This window comes from Anthonomus grandis, chromosome 6 (assembly GCF_022605725.1).
Source record: "Anthonomus grandis grandis chromosome 6, icAntGran1.3, whole genome shotgun sequence".
Classification (NCBI taxonomy): Eukaryota; Metazoa; Arthropoda; class Insecta; order Coleoptera; family Curculionidae; genus Anthonomus; species Anthonomus grandis.
Window position 1 is genome coordinate 29417073 of NC_065551.1, and position 21015 is coordinate 29438087.

Below are 21015 nucleotides of genomic sequence, written 5' to 3' on the forward strand. Positions count from 1 at the left end.
TTATCCTTATAGAGCGACTAAGGGACTCCAAAAACCAAAGTATTGCTTGTGTATACATGCTTTTAGTAGCAGACGCCTATGATTGATCATATCAAAAGCCTTTAAGAAATCGGGGAAGTCAAGAAATTAAACATTCATTGTCTTGTATTAAAAAAAATCATTGGTTATGTAAGCAAAGGCTATACTTAGCCTCTCTCTAACACCACACACTGAATATTTACATTTAATAGCTTTTTTTTACAATTATTATTTGAAATTAGAAAAGTAATTAGCCTCAACCGCTTCAACAAGAGGAAATTAGTTGTTTTTCAAGCAAAAATTATTATTTAAGTTAATACTTAGAATTTCAAAAAAGGTGAACATCAGCACGTATAGTATCAGGATCAAAAAAATTAAGTTACGCCTATTTTTGTTGAATCAAAATATGGATATTTCAATTTTGAAGTTCACACTGTTTTCTACATAAGATAGTATAACAATATTGTAACTATCGAGAAACCAGCTGAGTCTCCGTCATTCCGGAATCCCACAAGTAGTACATCGCACGACATCTCGACGGTTAAGCGAGAATCTTTCGGAACAGTGTTCTGCCGAGTATATAAGAAGCCGCATTGCCAATAATAGTTTAGCGAAGTAAAGTTTGGCGAGAGTTTTAAATAGTTGTAAATAAAAACAGTAAAAATAAACATCTCTCATAGTCGTGAGTGATCGTGTTTTCATATTGAAGTGTGTAAATAAATTAGTTGACTATTTTCGATTGTTTTAATTCATACCTAAGGATCGGAAGAACGCTATTCTAGCGATTTTTTTGATAATCAGGATGCGTTGTTGTACCATGTAATGCAACATGGTCACTAACTTCGATCTGTCAAGTTACACTCATGTGACATTACAAATGTCAGACATGGCGCGTATTTCAAATATCGTTCAATCGTCTCGTTTAAAAAACAATCAAATTAACCCACATTTTAATTATAATAATCTGGCAGTGATGATGACCCCAATTGCATCGGAACGAAGTTCATTAGGTTCATTTGGAAAATTATGATAATTGAATATATTAAAATAATCTATTTTTAAGGAAAGTTCTTTCGTTAGATGTTAAAACATTAGTCTAAATTTTAATTACCAAAAAGTAAATACGTAATGCTAATGGTCTATGAGCAAAGGTGGAAAATAGAAATGTGTATTGCCTCTTTTATATTTGTTTTTTTGGCTAAATAGCAAATCGTACACAAAAAACTATTAAGCAAAAAATGAAGTCAGTTAAATTCTCTGCAATTTATCTTCGAAGAGTAAAGTTTTGCAATCGAGAATAATGTTAAAGGGCCATTTAATTTTCTTTCAATATTTTAGCATTGTTTAAGTTATTATCATTATTATTATTATTTTCGTTGGCCCCACCTAACTCAACCAACTAAAAAGATAACTTGACATTTTATTAAGGAGAATTTAGATTTATACAGCTTTATAATTTATGTAGCAAAAAACATATTATTTTATAATAAATCAATCAGGAATATTAAATTAAGCTCCAAGGGTTTCCAAAGAGGGTGCCTATAATATTAAGGCTTAATAATTAGGATCAAACGGAGCCTAGGATCCCTCAATATTTCATCCCTTTCAACACTGGTATGTTACTTATATGTTTTATTTCACCTCTTTATTTTTTTACTTAAATTTCCTACTAAAACAATTTTTTACAATTGTTGCCTGTTTTTTTTTTGAAATTCATATAGTCAACAACACTTTATGCGTCACATTACATTGTGCTTTATCGATGTCGATAGCAATATCGCGAAATTGCTTTTTGCAACATGACACACTGAAGTGTAACGCACGCAGGTGTAACTTTTAATTGAATAATTTGCACATTAGTAATAAGGGGATTTTGATGAAATATAAATTAATTTTATAGCGTGTAAAAATATATATTTTGTTTACTTTGATCAATCACTAATAAGTGGTTTTTACTCAATTCTCAAGTATTTTCTTAATGATTTGCATGGATTTCCAAAATTGTGTGCGATTCTTATTTTTGCTCTTTTTGCATATCCGGTAATATTGTAAAAAAAAATAAATTGAAAATCTTTCGTAATGGCTTAGGAATTGTACTCGACTTAATGGTATTATTTAATAATTTTTTTATCAATTAATTTACTTGGGTTATAATCCATCAGAATCCAAGGAGTGCTAATTGATGCCATTTCCAATTTCTTCAAATAAATATATGTTTTATACAAAAAGCGTAGACTGAACCAAATTGTATACCTTTTTTAATATTATATATTTCAATTCGCTACTTTAATTTAGCTTTAGTCTTAGAGTTGTTATACCTATTATAAAAGAATTTGCATTTTTTTGTTTACATATTTATATTGCGGAGGGTTGTTGGGTGGGGTCAGAAATAAAACAGAAACCTGTTTACCTAAATGTCGACGTTTCGACTTATATTAAGTCATCCTCAGGACACTGAAATGGATTCAAGTAATTACAGAGATAAAACAAAGTAACTTCAAGTACATAAAAAACACTATTAAAATAAATGTTCTTTAAGTTACAAAAATATACAACCATCCAACAACCCTCCGCAATATTGAAGATATTGGGTCACAAACACGAAATTGAAAATTACATATTTATATTTACCTCATTGTATAACATTAATTTTCTTTACTTATATCTTAAAATAAACATAGTATTAGCATATTAATTTGCTTAGTATCCCACAACAAGTATCAACTGTTTACATTCAAAAAATCAAAATTATTAGGAATTGGGTACATGAAAAAATGTAGAAGAGGTTAGGTATGATCTGTACATGATTAAATAATTCTTATCGTCGACCAAAGTTTAAAAAATGGATAGTACTTATTTTGGGATATTTTAGGTTTGGTAGAGAAGGAATATTAAAGAATTTAAATAAAGAAATTATCTTCTAAAAAGAAAAAGAGAGAATGCAGAAGAAAGAAAAGGAAGAAGAAAACCATCAAAAAACAAACATCAAGAACTTCCAAACAATCTATTGATGATATTAAAGTTAAACTTGAAGAAGAAAATGAAGGATAGGAAAAAAAATTATTGAACCGATTCAGGTTCTTAAAGTTATTTTTAAAATTATTCAAGGTGATACATAATTCTGACAAAAATGAAAAACAAAGAAGAAAAATAACGAATTTAATTCAAGAAATCAATCTAGAAGAGAGGGGTAGAAGAAGAAAACAATTAATTATACCAAAATTCGTCTTGAAGAAAATGAAAAAATAATGGAATTGATTCTTCCGGAGTAAATTCCTTTAAAAATGGAACGAATAAAAATGCTACTTATGCAAAATATGACTTCAATTGCCTGGAAGTAAAAAATTAATTCAACATATCTAGAAAATTTTAAATATCAGGAAAAGATTTTAAAATTGATTCAAATATCTGGAAGAAATGAAAAATTCATAAGAATCCCTTCAAATGCTTGTAATTCCATTGAGGGTTATACCAGACGTTTAGAACATTTAAATAATTATTTTAATTACTGGTAATGTTTTTCGGTTTTTCTTAAACCAGTTTAAAAAAATCACGCGCTAGAGATATTTTTATTTAACTTTTGGCTAGTCATGTAGTACTCTAAAATATTTCTTCTGGTTCCTAGATTGACTTGATTTTTACTTTACTAGATTCCTTGAAATAATCTTTTGCTCTGCTGGAAAAATAGGAAAATTTGTAGAGTATAAGAATTTTTATCGTCATTTTGGTAAGTCAAGTCTCTAGGAAAACCAAGCACTACTCAGTAAATTGCTTAATATCTTGTCTGCTACTGGTCATATTGGCATCATTCTTTTACTAAAAGTTTCCTTGGAATGTTTTTTACCTCTTGTTAATAAACGAAAAAAAATCCATGTACTATAAATATTATTTAAAGTTTGGCAAATCATGTCTAATGGGCCAAGAAAAATCAAGTACCCTTGGGTAAATTGCTCTAAAGCATTTCTTCTGGTCCCTAGATTGACTTGATTCTTACTTGACTAAATTCCTTAGAATATTCGTTTGCTTTGCTGGAAAAATCAGGAAAATTTATAAAATATAAGCATTTTTATCGTCATTTTGTTTAGTCAGGTCTATAGGAAAATCAAGCACCTTTGGGTAAATTGCTTCTACTGGTCTTGCCTCTACTGGCCTCTACTGATCTTGTCTTCTACTGGTCAAAGTAACATTATTCTTTTATCAGAAGTTTTCCTGGAACGTTTATCAACTTCTGTTAAGCAAATGAAGAAAATCCTCACACTAGAAACTATTTTATTTAAATTTTGGCAAGTCATGTCTTGCGTGTCAAGGAAAATCATCTGACAATCAACGATGACTTTCTCTATTTTTTACTTAATTCTAGTAATAGGAAAAATTGTCTTTGGCATATCCATCAAGTTCGAAGGTGAAAATTAGGATCTACAAGATCTATGTCCAAGCATCACAAGATGACCAGCAAATAGCATATGAGAATATAACTGATGTGCATTGGTGAATTTTTTACTGTAAGAGAGAACTGCAGGAAATTTACATTATGTTTGATGCAGCGGTATCAGTATTAATTTAGGCATTCTACTTTGTCTGTGTTGGTAAAATCAGATTCAACTTTTTTTTTTTAATTAAAGTGATTTGTGACTTTTATTAAAGTCAAGTGTACTTATACCAAATTTATCCCAATAAATGTTTTCTTAGTTTAAAATTCAAAGATAAATTGCCACATTTGTATATAGTTAGATTTTTTTTTGAAAATTCATTATTCACTTTAAATTGATGCATAGCACACAGTAATATTCTATTTTAGCGAAAATAAACGTAGCCGAAAAAATCCTGACCCATAAAAATGCCATTAACGAATTAAATACGCATATGAAAATGTGGATATACATATATCGGGAAATTATTCAGATTGAATTCATTTTGGAAACTGAACATTAGCTTATCAAAAATACGAAAGTTCATCGTAATATACCAAGGGATTAATAATGTATGATAATATAAAGAAATAAAATATCGAAAATTGGAAATACTTAAAACAAGCCTTTTTTAATATATCCGAAAGGTGCTCGATAGGATTTATGTCAGGAGATCGAGCAGGCCATGGCAATACCTAGATATCAATCCTTAATCAGATCGTACATTTTTTAGTTCATAACAAAATCAGTGTTCCGAGGATTTCTAATAAATACTAAAACGGTCTTTTCCCCTTATCCCCTAAATCATTTTGATGAATGTATATAACTTCGCTTGGAACCATATTAACTGCTGGCTTAATATCATATAAATATAGATTAATAATAGCCAACATAACATTAATAAAACCTAACTGCAATAAAATATTTATGACCAATAAAGGCCTGAGAAAGCTTTAATATCGGAGTCTTATCAAGTCAGCTTTTATGCTTCCGTATAGAGAGGAATATTTATAAATCATGCAATTATGCAGGCGCCAGACTGGATTCTTTGACTGATTAAGGACTCGATTTCTATAAACTATTTAACACTTTTTTAGGCTAATTTACTCATACAAATGCATCAGTGACATTAACAAATGAAATGTTTTGGTTAGTGAAGGCTGAATAGTAAGTAGGTCAATTAAGGCAAGTGCATTCATCATGCACTTTAGTACAAGACTATTTTGTTTTAAAGTGTCAAGTAGGAAATACTTTTTTTTGTATTATGAAGCGTATGTTTAATTCTTATAATATTATTCTAAGAAAAACTGTGTGTGTTCATGTGTATGTCGTGACGAAATACTACAGTGTTAAGCCTATAATAAACAGTATTTCAAAAGTGCTTTTACATCAAAAGGTGCCTATTTACATTTCTTGGAATTTTATTTCATTTTTATAAGGTATACCGTTAGGTTTAAGTTCAACTGGGTATTAAGATTAACCGTGCGCGTTACAATTTCCCTAAAGCCCACGGCAGCGTCACGTATAGAGAAAATAAAACATTTTATTCGTGTTTAGCCCATCAAGATATTGAGATGCATCTGTGGGAAATAAAAATTCTTTTGTAGACCAATTGGTGTGTAAACTGTATGAATTTTCTTTTATTTAAACTAGTTTATAAAAATTTGTCTTTAGTTTTGTCACCAAGCAAAGCATCAAATTTAAAAATGCCAATAATTCCTTGATTGTTTTTTTTTTACGCGAATAACAAATTAATTTGGAAAACCTTAATCTTTTATGGCTTTCTATTCGTCTATCTAAACTTGATGACAAATGAGGTTCACTTAATGTATTATCATTTATGAAGTGAACGATTATGAATGATTTCAAAATAAATTATTCAAATATTATGCAAATGAAAGACGCTTTTCGAATTTTTATTGGCAAAAAAATTTAATCAGTTTGATTTTATTGAGGTTCATAATATTTTGTTTTTAATGCCTGAGTAGTTTCTACTTGGATAGATATTCAAGAACGGTGATCATGCTTTATCTGTTGTCATGTGTATTATACTTATGTCAGATATATAATATTATTCTATTTATCTGAGTTCTTTTGAACTGCTTCACTAATAAATTTTATTGGTCTGCATTCAACAAGCTCAGGAGTAACAGTAATAGTAAAACTCGTTGAAGCTCCCCTTCACTAACGCTATATATAATTACACTCACTTTCAACACTTTGATTGTTGCAAAGCTTTAATTTTCATTGATTTAAGGAAAATATGAGGGCAAAATTTTTAGATTCCAGCATAGAATGTCTATAGGGAATTCCTTGCTTTTGAGGCATAATTTTTATAACTTGAACACTCCTTTCTACTACTTTCTCAGTCTTAATTATCTGGTTCAGTGTATCATTTTGAACAGAGTGTACTATCTCTCAAGTCAATAAAAAATATATATATGTATTCTAATTAAAGTATTCGAATCAATTTCTTGATTCTGTCGAGCTGTTGACTGAGTCTCTAATTTAGGGTCGATCTAAGACCTATTGATCTATTGAAGAGATAAGGAACTTAGCCTTGCCACTTTAGCAATTGTCTGATGTTCTTCTAAGAGCTGCTGGAATACACTCAACTATCTGAATGAGCAGAAGAGTTTAAACTTATTTCGCTATAAACTACATTAGCTGGGAGATGAATGTCCTCAACAGCCTGGAAGAAATAAAAATAATATTTCCAGGCACTTGAGTTAAGACTTGATGACCATTCTTTTGAGCATTTGAATTGAAATTAACAACCTAGAAAAAATTCTTCCAGACAGTTGAGCAGATGATGCTCTAGTCGAGCGAAAAATGTAACCTTTGTCATTTTAATAAATGTTTCTATGATGTTGTAGATTTTGTGTTTTTACCATTTTATAAAAGTTGAGTTAGAGCCTGTTTCTCCATAAATTCTACCAGCTAGTAGAATGCTCTCAGCTGTCTGGAACAAATAAGAAAAAATTTTAAGCAGTTGAGTCTGTTATTTTTCTATGAGCTACTAGTATGCACTCAACTGCCTGAAAAAATTTTAATCTTCTTCCTGGAAGAAACAAAAAAATATTTTTCGAGTCACTTGACCTAAGAGATGTTGTGCAATGTCAGCTGGCCTTAACTGTTTGAAAGAAATAAAAACATTCTTTTAAGCGGGTGTTTAGTTGCTCTAAGGCATCTGTGTACTTCTGAAGTGATGATGTTGACAATAGAAACTTACTTAGAAACTATAGATGAGAAATATTCATCAAAAACATGCATTATCAATGACCAGTTAAATTTCTAATGACTATAGTAAAAGGATTAGTATTTATGAAGAAGCTTAAACATCATTTGCGCACACAACACAATTTCAGTCGCAAACTTATTTTCTACTAAAGCAAAATACGAAAGTGTATGGACACTGACAATAGCTAATGTATTGGAATTATAGAATCCTCTCTGATAAGTCGATTACTCTTAATACTCCATTCTCTGCTCTATTTTATTCTTATGGAGGGTCAGTCGCTCTAATGAATTTGACCTCTCTGTATCACCTTCTTACTCTGAATGAATGAGTTTCAGGATCAGGATATGTGCGGCTTGTGTTTAAGTACATGGTAATTCACATTTTCTTCTGTTACTTCTATGGTGAAGTATCTTAACTCTGTTCCAAATAATATATATATCCCGACAAATCATTCGTTCAATTCGATTCCTGTGACAAACCGCTTGAAATGAACTGAGCTAGAAAGGTTGTTGGTTATTTCGTAAAATTTAAAGAGTCAACTTTTTAAGTAGGTTGCAAAAGTAAGAAATTATCATTAGAATAGATCCTGTTGCTAATGCTCCAGTTTTAATTCTAATTAATCCAATGATCTTATCTATTTTAATTTATCTATTTGGTAAAGTGTTTAAATCTTACAGATGTTCTTCCACTATATCTAGAGTATTGTTCTCGATGGTAGTGATAATATTGCTTCGGCTTTTTTGAGGACTTCCAGTCTAAGAAATGTGACGTATTTTCTTTAGCATTACTAAATAAATCATCTACAAAGCTTCTTTTTTTCCATGACAATCTCTATTCTCACTCTAATCATTATCAAACATAATCTTTCAGAGTTAAATTAAATACTATGGAAAGACCTGCCTTTCCACAGGTTATACATCATTTACATTATTCTAACTGAAGAAAGGTAATTGTAGGTCTACTATTTTAGGGAATGGGATCAGTGTAATAAAATATTTGACATTTGAACAGATAATAACTACGAATATAGAGCTATAAAATTAATTCAGTAATACACAGTCTTGAAGAACCCTATCTACTTTAATAATTAGCTTTACAGAAAATAGATCACGCTTATCAGTTTTTCAATTCTTAATTATCAGCAATTTCTCTATTCTTTTGCAGTTTTGATTCTTTGTAGAAGAAAAACGTACTTAGGAACTGTAGTTGCAAAACATATCTAAAAATCAGAAAAGCTTTTACTGATAATTTTTATCATATCAAGTTCTATAAAAAAAATATAGTTATCAACTTATGTTCTTTCCAAAGAAAATATTAGAGTTCTAATGTTATTTGAATAATAATATAAAGATGAATGCCTTAAATTCACCTATATCCTCATGCAACGCAATAATTCAAAAAAAAACCTCATTATAAGCACAAAATAAAAATGATATCCAGACAGTGTTTACCGAGTAACGATTTTTTTGTGTACACCCCTCGTCGGGACAGATAAGATTGATTCTATGTAAATAGGTGTACGGAAATCGAAATCCTATCTTCGCCGGTAATTGCCCCTTTTATCAGTATCGTGCAGTTTAACGATCGAGAGTGAGATGTTGAATATTGAGTTTTGGCGTAAACGAAGCGCAAACAGTTTCCCTTAATGTTTTTCCCTCTTTTGGTGTATATGGTGTTTTTTGGGATAACGGTTTTGGGAATCAGATCTGCTATCCTAATGCCGATTTCGTCTATGCATATGCGCTGTAAAGTGTTAAAAAGCTAAACTAAAAACATTGACTGTTGTTGTATGATCAGTTATTGTAGGATGTAAGTAATTTTAATATTAATCTGCTTTTGATTCCAAAATACTAAATATGTAACATGATTTTTCTACCAAAATCGATAAATACTTTATGACTCACTAAATCACATGCCATGGAGAAATCACAAAATACCTCAGTACTACATCGCCAATATTTAGATCCAAATATAGTTGTTTTAGTTTTGATTTGAAAATGAAGGGAAGATATGCAGCACATTATTTAATATTAGATCATTTGCAAAGAAATAGGTCTATTTGATGTATTGTTAAATACCCTGTGATTCTTACTATTATTTTTAATATTTATTTACTTCTATGATTTATTCGAACCAGACTCATAAATATTAAGGAAATTTTAACCACTTATTTGGTTATTAAGGAAAATTTGGGAAGAGGAAAAACATAGCAATATTTGCAGATAGTGGAGCCTCAATAAAAGCTCTTACATGCTCAAACATCAGCTCCAAGTAAGTCTGGAACTGCTTAGAACACTTCCTCAGTCTGGCAAACTAAAACATGGTAACCCTCGCCTGCTAAGGCATACAGATATGGAAGGCAATGAAAAGTTAACTCGGTTGCAAGGCGAGGATTTTAAAAACCTTTCATTCTTTTATAGCCCAAACCTCAGTTCATGGCAATCTCAAAAAGTGGACTTAAGAGACTCACGAAAACAATCATAAGCAACTAGCAGAGATCAATCATAGCAAAACAATGCTGAAAGTTCCATTAGCCACTTTTACCTGCGAGGTACTAAGGATCAGCAGAATTTAACTCAGAATAGTACCCGGGCTTTCTTTTCTACTGAAGGAAAGAAACCCTACTGGATGACAACTTTCCCCAGAAAGAAGACCACAGAAAAGACTAATAAAGAGGCTACTGCGACTAGCAAAGATAACTGCAACAGAGGATATAATAAGCATTTGGCTGCAATATCAGGGATTTAGTCAGACCTTGCCTTGTTGTAAGAACAAATCAATAAATCAATTAGTAACTTGAGAATGTATATCGTTGACATATACCATTTTCTCAATCGAATGATTTAGAATCAATTAACTGCCTGTTTTTTCAATGAAAGGACAATCTGCAAACTTCAAGATCTACATCCAAAGTAATAAATTATGAACTAAGTTGAATGTTCTCAATCAGCTTATTAAGTAACTTTGAATAAAAACTTAAAATTGCAGTTACTTGAAATTATTAATCTGCAGAATTTATTTCAATCGACAGTCGTTCAACCTTAGCTGATTTTTGATCCAAAGGAGTCAGCTCAGTGAACTGTTTCTTTCTGATGCATGGTTTTGACCATTAGTGTTTCTTTGTTTCAACACATTTTTTTATGACTATTCTCTATCAGAATTCATAGAACATGCACGCATAAGTCCTTGAATTTTATTGATTCTGCTTTATCCATTGATAATCTTAACAGTATCTCTATTATTTAAAAAATCAATAGATAAATTAATTGTTTAATTATATATATTAAACAATTTACGCCGATTTATATTTTTTAATAGCCTCTAAAACTTTTTCGATTTTACTTCCTGTAAAACTGTACAACAAGTTCTTATTTTTATAAAATAAAAATAAGGGTATGCTCTCCACTTCATATTCTTCTGCTAAGTCGTCGTTCTCACCAATGTCCAGCTTATAGAATGATATATCGGTATGCTTCTCAGCTATATCGGTAATTTTTGGTTCCATCATTCTGCAAGTGCCACACATTGAAGCGAACAGTTCTATTATTATTAATTGATCTTTTGCCGCACCGTCTATTTTCGATTTAAGCTCTTTGGAGTTTTTTAAGAGAGTTACCATTTCTTTTAGTTGTGATTATTTCATGAGACTTTATTTTATGACAGTTGCTTGGTTAAGGGCTAAGAACGGAAATGCGGTTAATAGTTTGAAGTTTAACTAGTGCGTTCCCCTTTTTACTTAAATTATATTTCAATTCGCAAACTCAGTAAAGCCATAATTTAAACGTCCAAAAGCATAACAATACTCTTAAAACTTTTCAATACTCAACAGTCATTAAGACTCTTGAGCTATTATTGATAGAAAGGGTGTTTCAAGAAGAACGCAAGATTTCAATGTTCGGTTTTCAATGCTTCGATAGTTACAGGCTTATTGCTATAAATCAGCCAGAAGTCTAAAGGTGTTAAATCGCAATAACGTGGACGCCAATTCTGGTCAATGGACATTCTGTTGAAATGTTCAATTCTTATGCCTGATGACGAATTGACGCCTCTGACTATCTGAATTCTGTCATACTCTGGAAACTGCCGGGATTATATCTAAAGACGTAAATAGAATAGACTCTTCCTTGCATATGTTAGCATTATTTTGTCGCACCTAGAGCCATCTATCGGCCTGGAATTAAGTAGTGGCTTGCATTTTTTATGACTAGAGGTCGCGGTACGCAAGAGGTCGCTATTTTAGGCGGGATTTTTAAATATTTTGACAAGCCTTGCCGCTTTATTACCATTAATTTAATATATAAATACTGAAATAATTCTTGAAAAAACACTTCATATATATTGTATTAAAGTTAAATATTTAAATATCGCTGTTTTTATTTGGTCATCATGGAAACATTTTGTAAGGTTAATTATTCTATTTTTCATTGTCTTAAGGTATATGAGACTATGCTTTTTCATAAAGATCCCTATTGAATATATATTTAATGATGGATAAGGGATATTTTAAATGGTTGAAAAATTGCGATATTTGCAAAAACATTTCGCTTTTTTCTATGTCACACCTGTTTTTTATGAGAAGTCTTTACAGTTGCAAATTGGTGTTATTGCTGAAATTTTTTTGATTAAATATCTCAATCCATATCTGAGAGCAATTAGACCAAGGAAAAGAAGGGATGGCAATTTAGTTGCTCAGCTGTCTCGTGAAGTGTCTTCCTTATTAAATATATGTATAACTAAAATCATTTTTACTATTAAAATTATATAGCTGAAGATCATACTAGCCATGTTTGATCTGTTTTGCCTATGATTTTTTATCTAACTAATAATTTTTTTTTTATTTCAGGTTAGATACTACGGAACAATGCGCCTCAAAATTCTTTGGTTACTAGTAACCATATCGGCTTCTTGCATCCAAGACTCCAACACCCAAGAATGGACCGACTGTTTGCCGTGCATGTGCATCTGGCGAAATGGCCAACCGACCGCAAATTGCGAGGGCAAATTAAACACTACCCGAATTCCGCGGTTCAGTACTGAAATTAAAGTGGTTCATTTAACAAATAATCCACTTCGGATGCTTGGACCTTATGCGGTACTGGATGCCAATTTACAAACCGTTCATAAGTTGTATCTTCAAAATTGCTCGATAGAAACGGTAGATGAGCATGCTTTTAAAAATATATCTGTGGCGATAGAAATAGATTTATCTAAAAACTCCATTACCAGACTCCATAGTAATACATTTAATGACGGTTTTAAACTTCGCAGCCTTAAACTTAGCCAGAATAAAATTAAGGTCATTGAAGATGGTTTGTTATCCAGCCTAACTGAATTAAAAAACCTATTTTTAGATCATAACGAAATTGAATACATAAGTGAAAATGTATTTAGCAATTTGGGTAACTTAACTATATTGGATTTAGGAAACAATAAGCTGAAAACAATTAGATTCGATTTTAAAATGATAGTACCAAAACTGAATAGCTTAAATGTGGAAAATAACTCGTGGATATGCGATTGCCATTTAGAACTTTTCCACCAGTCAATGATTGTTAATAACTTAATTACCAGTGATCTCACCACGTGTCATGAACCACCTAAGTTGCGAGGTCGCTTGTGGACTATAAGAGATCCATTTCCTTGTGCCCCGGTCATAATACAACCCTCTGGAATTCCGAGGATCAAAAGTGCATTGAATAGTGACGTGACAATTGAGTGTCAAGTAACCGGTGAACCAGAACCCGATGTCATTTGGTCTGTGAGTGGACAAATTATAGACCCGCGAAAAAACAAAAAGTATTTTTTATCAAAACGCAAAATTGGTGAATATACGTGGAACAATCTAACGTTGCTTTCAGTAAGCACCAAAGACAAAGGAGAATATAAGTGTACAGCGAAAAATTCTGGGGGCGAAGACTCTAGAAGTATCAGTCTAGTGGTAGATAATGAAGTTGCTGTAGTGGGGGGCTTTTTTGGTTCAACTCTGATCATTGCACTCTCTGTAGGTCTCATAATCTTACTTATAATAATATTGATCTTGGTGTGTCTATTTTGTAAAAGAGCCAATAATAGGACGTTAAGTTCGAAACGTAGTGAGTTCGGTAACTCATCCGAAGAGTGCATTAATATGAGTGTTAATTTAGATATTAAGAAAGGCTTAATAACTGATGTGAATCCGATTAACAAACCGCCAAGAACCACTGTTCCTGCTTCTATCGTAAGTGGGGGTACAGAAGTCAGCGACGTTAAACGAAATCTGCTGGATAGCGATTCAGTTTTTGGTAAGTAATATTTCAATTTTTTTTCACATAATATTATTAGAAAATGATAATTGTTATTAAAAAAAGATATTTTATCTTTATATAACTTAATTCTATAGCAAATGAAATTATTTTTCCGTGACAGTTTTGACTGCCTTTAAGTCTAAGAATATTGAATATTAATATTTTTTGTAAATAAGAATATTTTTTGTACATTTTTCTCTCTATTACATTCTTCATTCTATTTAATATTTATTCCTAACATGCTTGAAAGTTCAACATCTCTGGGACACTAATAGCTTTAGTATATATTCTACAAATTTGGCAAATCGCAGATCGTGAAAGGAAGTAAGCATAAATCGCTTTCAACGCTTTTTTAACTTCTAGTAAAGAAATGTCTTTCCCAGGTTTTGATGCTCTCACACTTTGAATTATCTATTTTCTTAATATTTAGGATTTTCACTTAATATTTAGTTCATGTTCTTTCGCCTTCTGCATTTGTTCGTCCATTGTCATTACATCGGTAGAGTCATCTCTCTATTGGTTTTCCACCATTGCGTTTACTAATTGTTCTTTACACTTTTATTGTACAAAATTTCCATGTTAACTTGCTGCACAAAACTCCATTATTTTAGAAGACTCGATGGTTTTCCTATATCAGAAGAGATACGGCTGTTTGTTCTTTTTGGTACCTACTCCATTTATTCTTCATTAGTTTTGGTCTTAACTAAGTCATTTATCATCACCAATATTTTTGCTGCACCGTATATCTGCACTGCCTTTTCTGTTCCTGTCCTAGTTCCTTGTTCCTAGTGTCCTTGTTCCCCCTAAGTTTACTTCTACAGTTATGTTGCTTCTAGAAAATTCAGTATATTGCCCAGTAGTCTATTTCTCATCCTCTTTGGTAAAGGTTTGGCTTCACTCAAGTGTGGTAGAATGGTTCACAGAAGCATAAAATATGAAGAGTGATTTCCTCTCCTTCCTCACAACCTTTACATAGCGGTGTATCTACTTTCCTGGTCTATGTAATTGTTTCCTACGGGGTGCATGGCCTGTGAGCAGCCCTGCTACCTTTTGCAGTGGCTTTTTCACCTTTCATGATTGGCGGGTTTATAAAAAATTGTTTGTTCCGTTAATATTTGGTCTTGATCTTTAGTTCATTTTCTTTTGCCTTCATTTTTTGTTTGTCCTTCTTCATTACATCGGGAAAGTCACTACTGTACTGGTTTTCCAGTACTGCATTTACTCGTTGACTTAACTTTATATCGAGTGCATATTTCTGACATGACATTTCGTCTTCAAAGGTCTATCTATAGTTCTTCACACTTTTATTCTGCAAAATGTCCATGCTAACTTGTAACTGTACCATTTTTTTAGGAGAATCAAGGGTCTTCATCCGTCACAAGAGACAGGGCTGTCTGCTCCTCTTAGTACCCCATATTATTATTCATTTGTTAGGCATTATTATTCTTTTGTTCTGTTCCTTACTTAGTAAAAACTAATTCAGAAGCCTGGCAATTGGAAAAAAAACTACTTCCAATCTCTGAAAGATCAAAAAGTAGGAAATCAATCCTTGGAAGACATAGACAATCACTTAGGAATAAAATAAGAATAATACGAAAAATGTAATGCCTAGAAGATACGAAGATGTTTTAGAAAGTTGTACAAAAAATATATATACGTTTCAAAAAATATAACATTAAGTTTGACTAAAAATTTCTTAAGATGAAATGTAGAATTTTTAAATTATAACATTTCTATATTTGAATACTTTGAGCTTCTTAAAGCAAGGATTTTTAATAGCCTACAACTCTAAAAAAACCTACCAAGCTGCTTATTTTTATTTGCTCAAGAATTTATTTTATATAAAAAGAAACTGCTATTCTATCTTCAACGTGTCTGTTTTATATAAACTGAAAATCCGTTGGATTATTTCCACTAGCACCTTATGTCTGGGAAAACTTTTTATATGCACTTACCGTTCTTTATGTAATTAGTTTTAAGTAAACTCGGTTTGAACTTCTCAACTTAGTGCTTTTAAGAAAGGATTTTATTGGGCTTTAGCTTATACAATTTTATTTTAGAAAGACTTAATGTTTAACATGTAACATTTTTAGTACAGGTGTTTATAAAAACAAATTATAATTATTTTTCAGTGCAAGAGCAATGCAGCTAAAATTAAAGATAGTAAAATTAGCTTAAATTTCTAGAATTATTAGATTAATACATTAATACATTATAAAGAAAGTTTTAAAGTTTCTAAAAGTTAAAGAAAGTTTCTTTAGAAAATTCAATTAGAGTCAAACGTGACCATTGATACACATTTCGATCCTAGTTTCAGTATTGCTAGGATCTTTTATGGCGTCTTTTATTATGTAAAAAATAAGCACATTTGTCACATTATTTGTCACACCTTGTTGAAACGTGTCTACTGTAAAGCAACTTAGGGTCCATTTACACAAAAGTGCAAGTATTTTGACGCTTTCGAACAAGGTTCTAGCATAACGACCAAAGAAAATCAATAAGAGTGTAAAGAACAAATACTATGTAGTATCATAAAACGAATTCAATATCAGCGTGAAACGCTGCTTTCAAGCCACCACAAAATTATACTTATCAGGGTCAAAGACGTAAAAATACTGGTTTTCGAACTGCTCGTTATTCGGAATGACATTTAAGCATGGATATTATTCAGAAAATTGTTTAGAAAAGATAGAGTAGGAACAAATTTCCTATATAAACTTTATATAATCACTTACTAAAAGTTATATATATAATTATTGTTACCATATTATTTAGTGCTACCCTGTAGGAGGTAAAAAAATGATAAAAATGAACTTGGAATAATATTTTGAGTTTCAATACATATTATTGTAAAATTTATAATAAGGGTTACAAAATATTTAGTCTTTTATTGCCTAGTAACAAAGACTAAAATATTGTAGGGTTTTTACTTTTACATCAATAAGCTTTGTAAAGTATGAAATAAATTAAATAATTTAATATTTTAGTTTAAAAATATAATTGTTCGTCAAGCAGCCCGCTTTAAATCCACGTATTTCCATAAACCCAAAAGTTCAAAGAAGGATCTTTTATTACTTTTTTTACTACGTAAAAAATAGGTTCACCAGCCTATTATTAGTCACACATTGTTGAAACGTGCCTATTGTAAAGCAACTCAAGATCAATTTACACAAAAATGCAGGTATTTTCATGCTTCAGAAAAACGTTTTACCATTAATACGACCTCCGAGGGAAACCATTAACAGTGCAAGGGACCGGGGCTATTCAGTATCATAAAGCAAACTTGATATTGGCTTGAGAGCGGCGTTCAAGCCATAACAAAATTAAACTTAACACGGTCAAAAACATAAAAACATTGGGTTTGGAACTACACTTTGTTCAAAAAGGATTTGAGTTATTTGCTGGGTAATATTTCATGCGTTGTTATAGTTCGATTTTTAAATAATTTTAACGAATGGCCTTTTCAAGTAGTTAATCTTCTTTTATTTCCGAGACTAATTGCATTGCTATAAATCCAAAGCATATTAAGGTTTCAAGCCCGGATTTTAGCCGGTTTTATGGACAACTTTGGACCGTTTTATAGTTCGGTTTGTCAGTTTATGTGTATTCATGATACGTTTGTTTGGTACAATGAATTATCGAAACAAAGTTATGCATATAGGCATATATTTAGTAAATAAAAATAAGTTTTCTTTATAAATCATCTGGCATGTAAAATAAAAAAAATTATAATAATTAAGTATAATACCTAAACATTCATCAAAATTCAGTTATAACCCGAAAAATTCCGAAAAAAATTTTTTTTTTTATTTTTAATTTCTGTATTGAATTTTTTTATATGTTCTTTTACTTATCAAAGTTTAATTTAAATTAGAAAATACTAATGTATGAGATAAATTTAAAGGAAAGTATGTATGTATGTAAATATACGGCGTAATTATTTACTTAAAAACATACCGATATTTGTGTAATTAATAATTGAAAAGGTTTAACCGCTGGCAATAAGCCATTTTGGGAAAAAACTTCATTAATCATTGAATATTCTGTCTACTCTACTTTTCAGTTTCCTCAATGTTTTTTATTTTAATTTTATTAAAAACGAAACATAATATTGAAAACTTTTCACCTTAAAGAATCAGGAATTAAAGAAAACTATATTAATTTCTTTAATGTAAGAATAATAAAAATTTATAAATACACTACTTTTTTTTTTTTAATTTTCCCTTGATTATACTGATCTCTAGGCTAACTGTCTATTCTCTAAAACTCATGTTTTTTTAATTTAATTTTTGAAACTTGCAAACTATTTGTAGTTGCTCATTATAATATCCATATTCTAAATGTCGTTGTAACAATTTTATATCTATTTCCTTTTTTGTAAGCACTATTTTAAAATAATAAATAAAAACTTCGAAAGAATAAATTGAAATGTTAACTTATTTTTTGGCAGTTATAAAAAAAAACAGCTATAGCCCATCACAGCCATCATTAACATATATTTCCTTACTTTATTAAATTACATAAAAAAACTTTAGTAGCATTTAATATATATAATGTATCTGTAAATGGGTAAAATGGCTTTGCTTCAATATTTATTAATTCCCGCTCTGCTGTACAATATCCTATTGTTTAATCTCCTAAATGTAATTCTGTTTGAATCGATCGCCGTGTGGTTTAAACTTTATAGAGGTATTGCATAACAAGCTATATGAAAGGGAGGAAAAAGAGTATATTTGCTTTAACAACTTCCCACTTATTTAAGTACTTAAAAGCGCTTTTCTTAAGGCATTGAAATATTTTAAAAATCTATTTATATATGCTGTAACTTTTAACAATGGCTTTCTTTCGTAGATTGCGACGAAGAATCAAGATCACTTGACTTCGATCAACCCCTCATTCGAAAGTCAAGCAACGCGTTACTCGATATGGATTATCGAGTTAATAATCACCCCTATCCTCCAGATCTCCTAGCGTTTCCACCTAGAAACCAAATATCTCCGGCAGGATCGAATGCATCCACTGTCATAATAGGTGATACAAGGTAAGTTTACACTTTTTAACATATTTATAAATAACCGCCCACGTTCTCATTTAAGCTTTATTAATATATATTCATGTGACCCTTACAAGCATATTATGTTACACATTAATTTTTATCTTGTTCTTACAGGAACAAAGAATTGCGTGAGTCAAAGTTTATCAATTTTTACAATCATGGGTATTTAGAAAACAAATAAGAAATCTATAGTGCTTTGTTTGCATTTTGTTACTGATACAACTAGTTCATATAGGAATAAGAAAGTAAATAGGATAAGAACGATATAAATACTCTGTGATTATTTATAGCCCAAAATTAATACTTTATACGAGCAGGAGAGCGTCCATTTGTCTTTATTTTACCGACAAACTTATCAATGCGTCTTCCCAACAAATCTTTAACGAGTTAGGGAACGGAGTAAGAGAATAGGATGCCAAAGCCATTTAAGTTATGCATATGCATAATTTATATCTGGGTTATACGCGTTGCTTAATTGGGCTTTAGTTTTTATTTTTTAGAAAACTGATTTCATGAATTGCTATGAATGGTATTGTTAATTCAAAGTATATATAATATTAATTTGAGAAACAAATTAAAAGTAAAATAAAAGTATTTTTATTTTAATTGTGATGGTCGTTTTAAGCAATTAAATTTAAATTAAAAATACAAAAATTACGTGATTTTCGACTTTGAAGTAAATACTTTATTTATAACTTAAATGGCTCTAATACCAAGGAGACTTTCTGTGACATTACTTGAATTGCACAAGCAGGGGCACTTTTAAGTTTTTTGCAACAAAAAAACCCTGAACAAAGATGGGCTTGAAAAAGCTTAAACGGTTTCACAAAAAATTAAATCGACTTTATAATAACCGATAGGTAATCAACATAACATCAAAGATGCATCACTACTTAATAAACTTCTTCCAAGTATATTTCAATTTAAAAAAGGAGCGACATGAAATGGCCAAGACGTCAAATAAAAAACCTTAGAAAAAATAACCCCAATTAATATAAACATGTAGTATAGTATATAAACATGAATGAAGAAAATAGGATAAATACCTTAAACGATACTATAGTGATACAGCCAGAGAGAACAAAAGGATAAGTGAAGAAACTAGAAAATTAATATAAGAAATAAAAGAAGTAAAGACAAAATAGAGGTAACGGAAAATAAACAGACAAATACCCGGAGCAAAAAAATGTAACGAGAAACAAAGTGAGAGAAATTGAACGAATCATAGAGAATAACAAAATCATGAAGGCGTTCTAAAGAAAACTTACGAACAATAGAAAGGAAATATTAAATATAATGGAGGAATTCTATAAACTCCTTTACAAACTTTAAAGTCAATATGCAGATAGTGATGTGAACCAGAAATGACATCGAAGAGGGGCATTTTCAACCAAGGATCAGAAGAGCTTCTTGACTTTATCATAGAAGATATAGAATTAGCATTAAGAAGAAAATCGTAAAGCAATAAAAGAAGACAAAATAAATACAGATGCAATAAAAATAAGAGGCCAATATCTACTGCTAGAAATTAAATATATTATTGGCCTTTTAAGTGACCTTTACAAACGATTTACTTAAATTATAACCAACAGGCAGGTTTTGGTGGTGGATTTCAATACAACGAGACAATCAAATACAATAGCTTTAGTAATGACATTCGTGGACTTCCACTAAGCCCTTGATACAATACAAAAATGCAATATTGACAGTAAAACTACATGAAAATACCAACCTCATAACTATTGAACGTGGTTTTCGGCAGGAGTCACACAGTCATATGGAGTGCATTGAAACAGTTAAACTGGAGTCAGAAGAGGTATAAACAGAAATGGCAAGAACCTAAACAACTTACGTTTTCGAGATGATATAGTGCCATTCTCAGGTAATCTTGAGGAAAAACGACTGATGTTCCAGGCCAGCAAGAGGTGTGTGGAAAAATTGGTATTAATATCAATATGTCAAAAACAAAATTCATGACAAACCTTGTTCCCAGCTGTGGCTTGAGGA

General features: G+C 30.8%; 1 protein-coding gene across 1 annotated transcript in view; it reads left to right on the top strand.

Annotated features, from left to right (window-relative positions):
* LOC126737383 (uncharacterized) overlaps window positions 1-21015 on the top strand; it is a 68306-nt gene that overhangs the window by 38286 nt on the left and 9005 nt on the right. Inside the window, exons 2-3 of the mRNA XM_050442265.1 lie at window positions 12512-13949; window positions 18804-18993. Coding sequence (XP_050298222.1) covers window positions 12530-13949; window positions 18804-18993 — 1610 coding nt within the window. The 5' untranslated portion in view covers window positions 12512-12529. The remainder of the gene's footprint in view (window positions 1-12511; window positions 13950-18803; window positions 18994-21015) is intronic.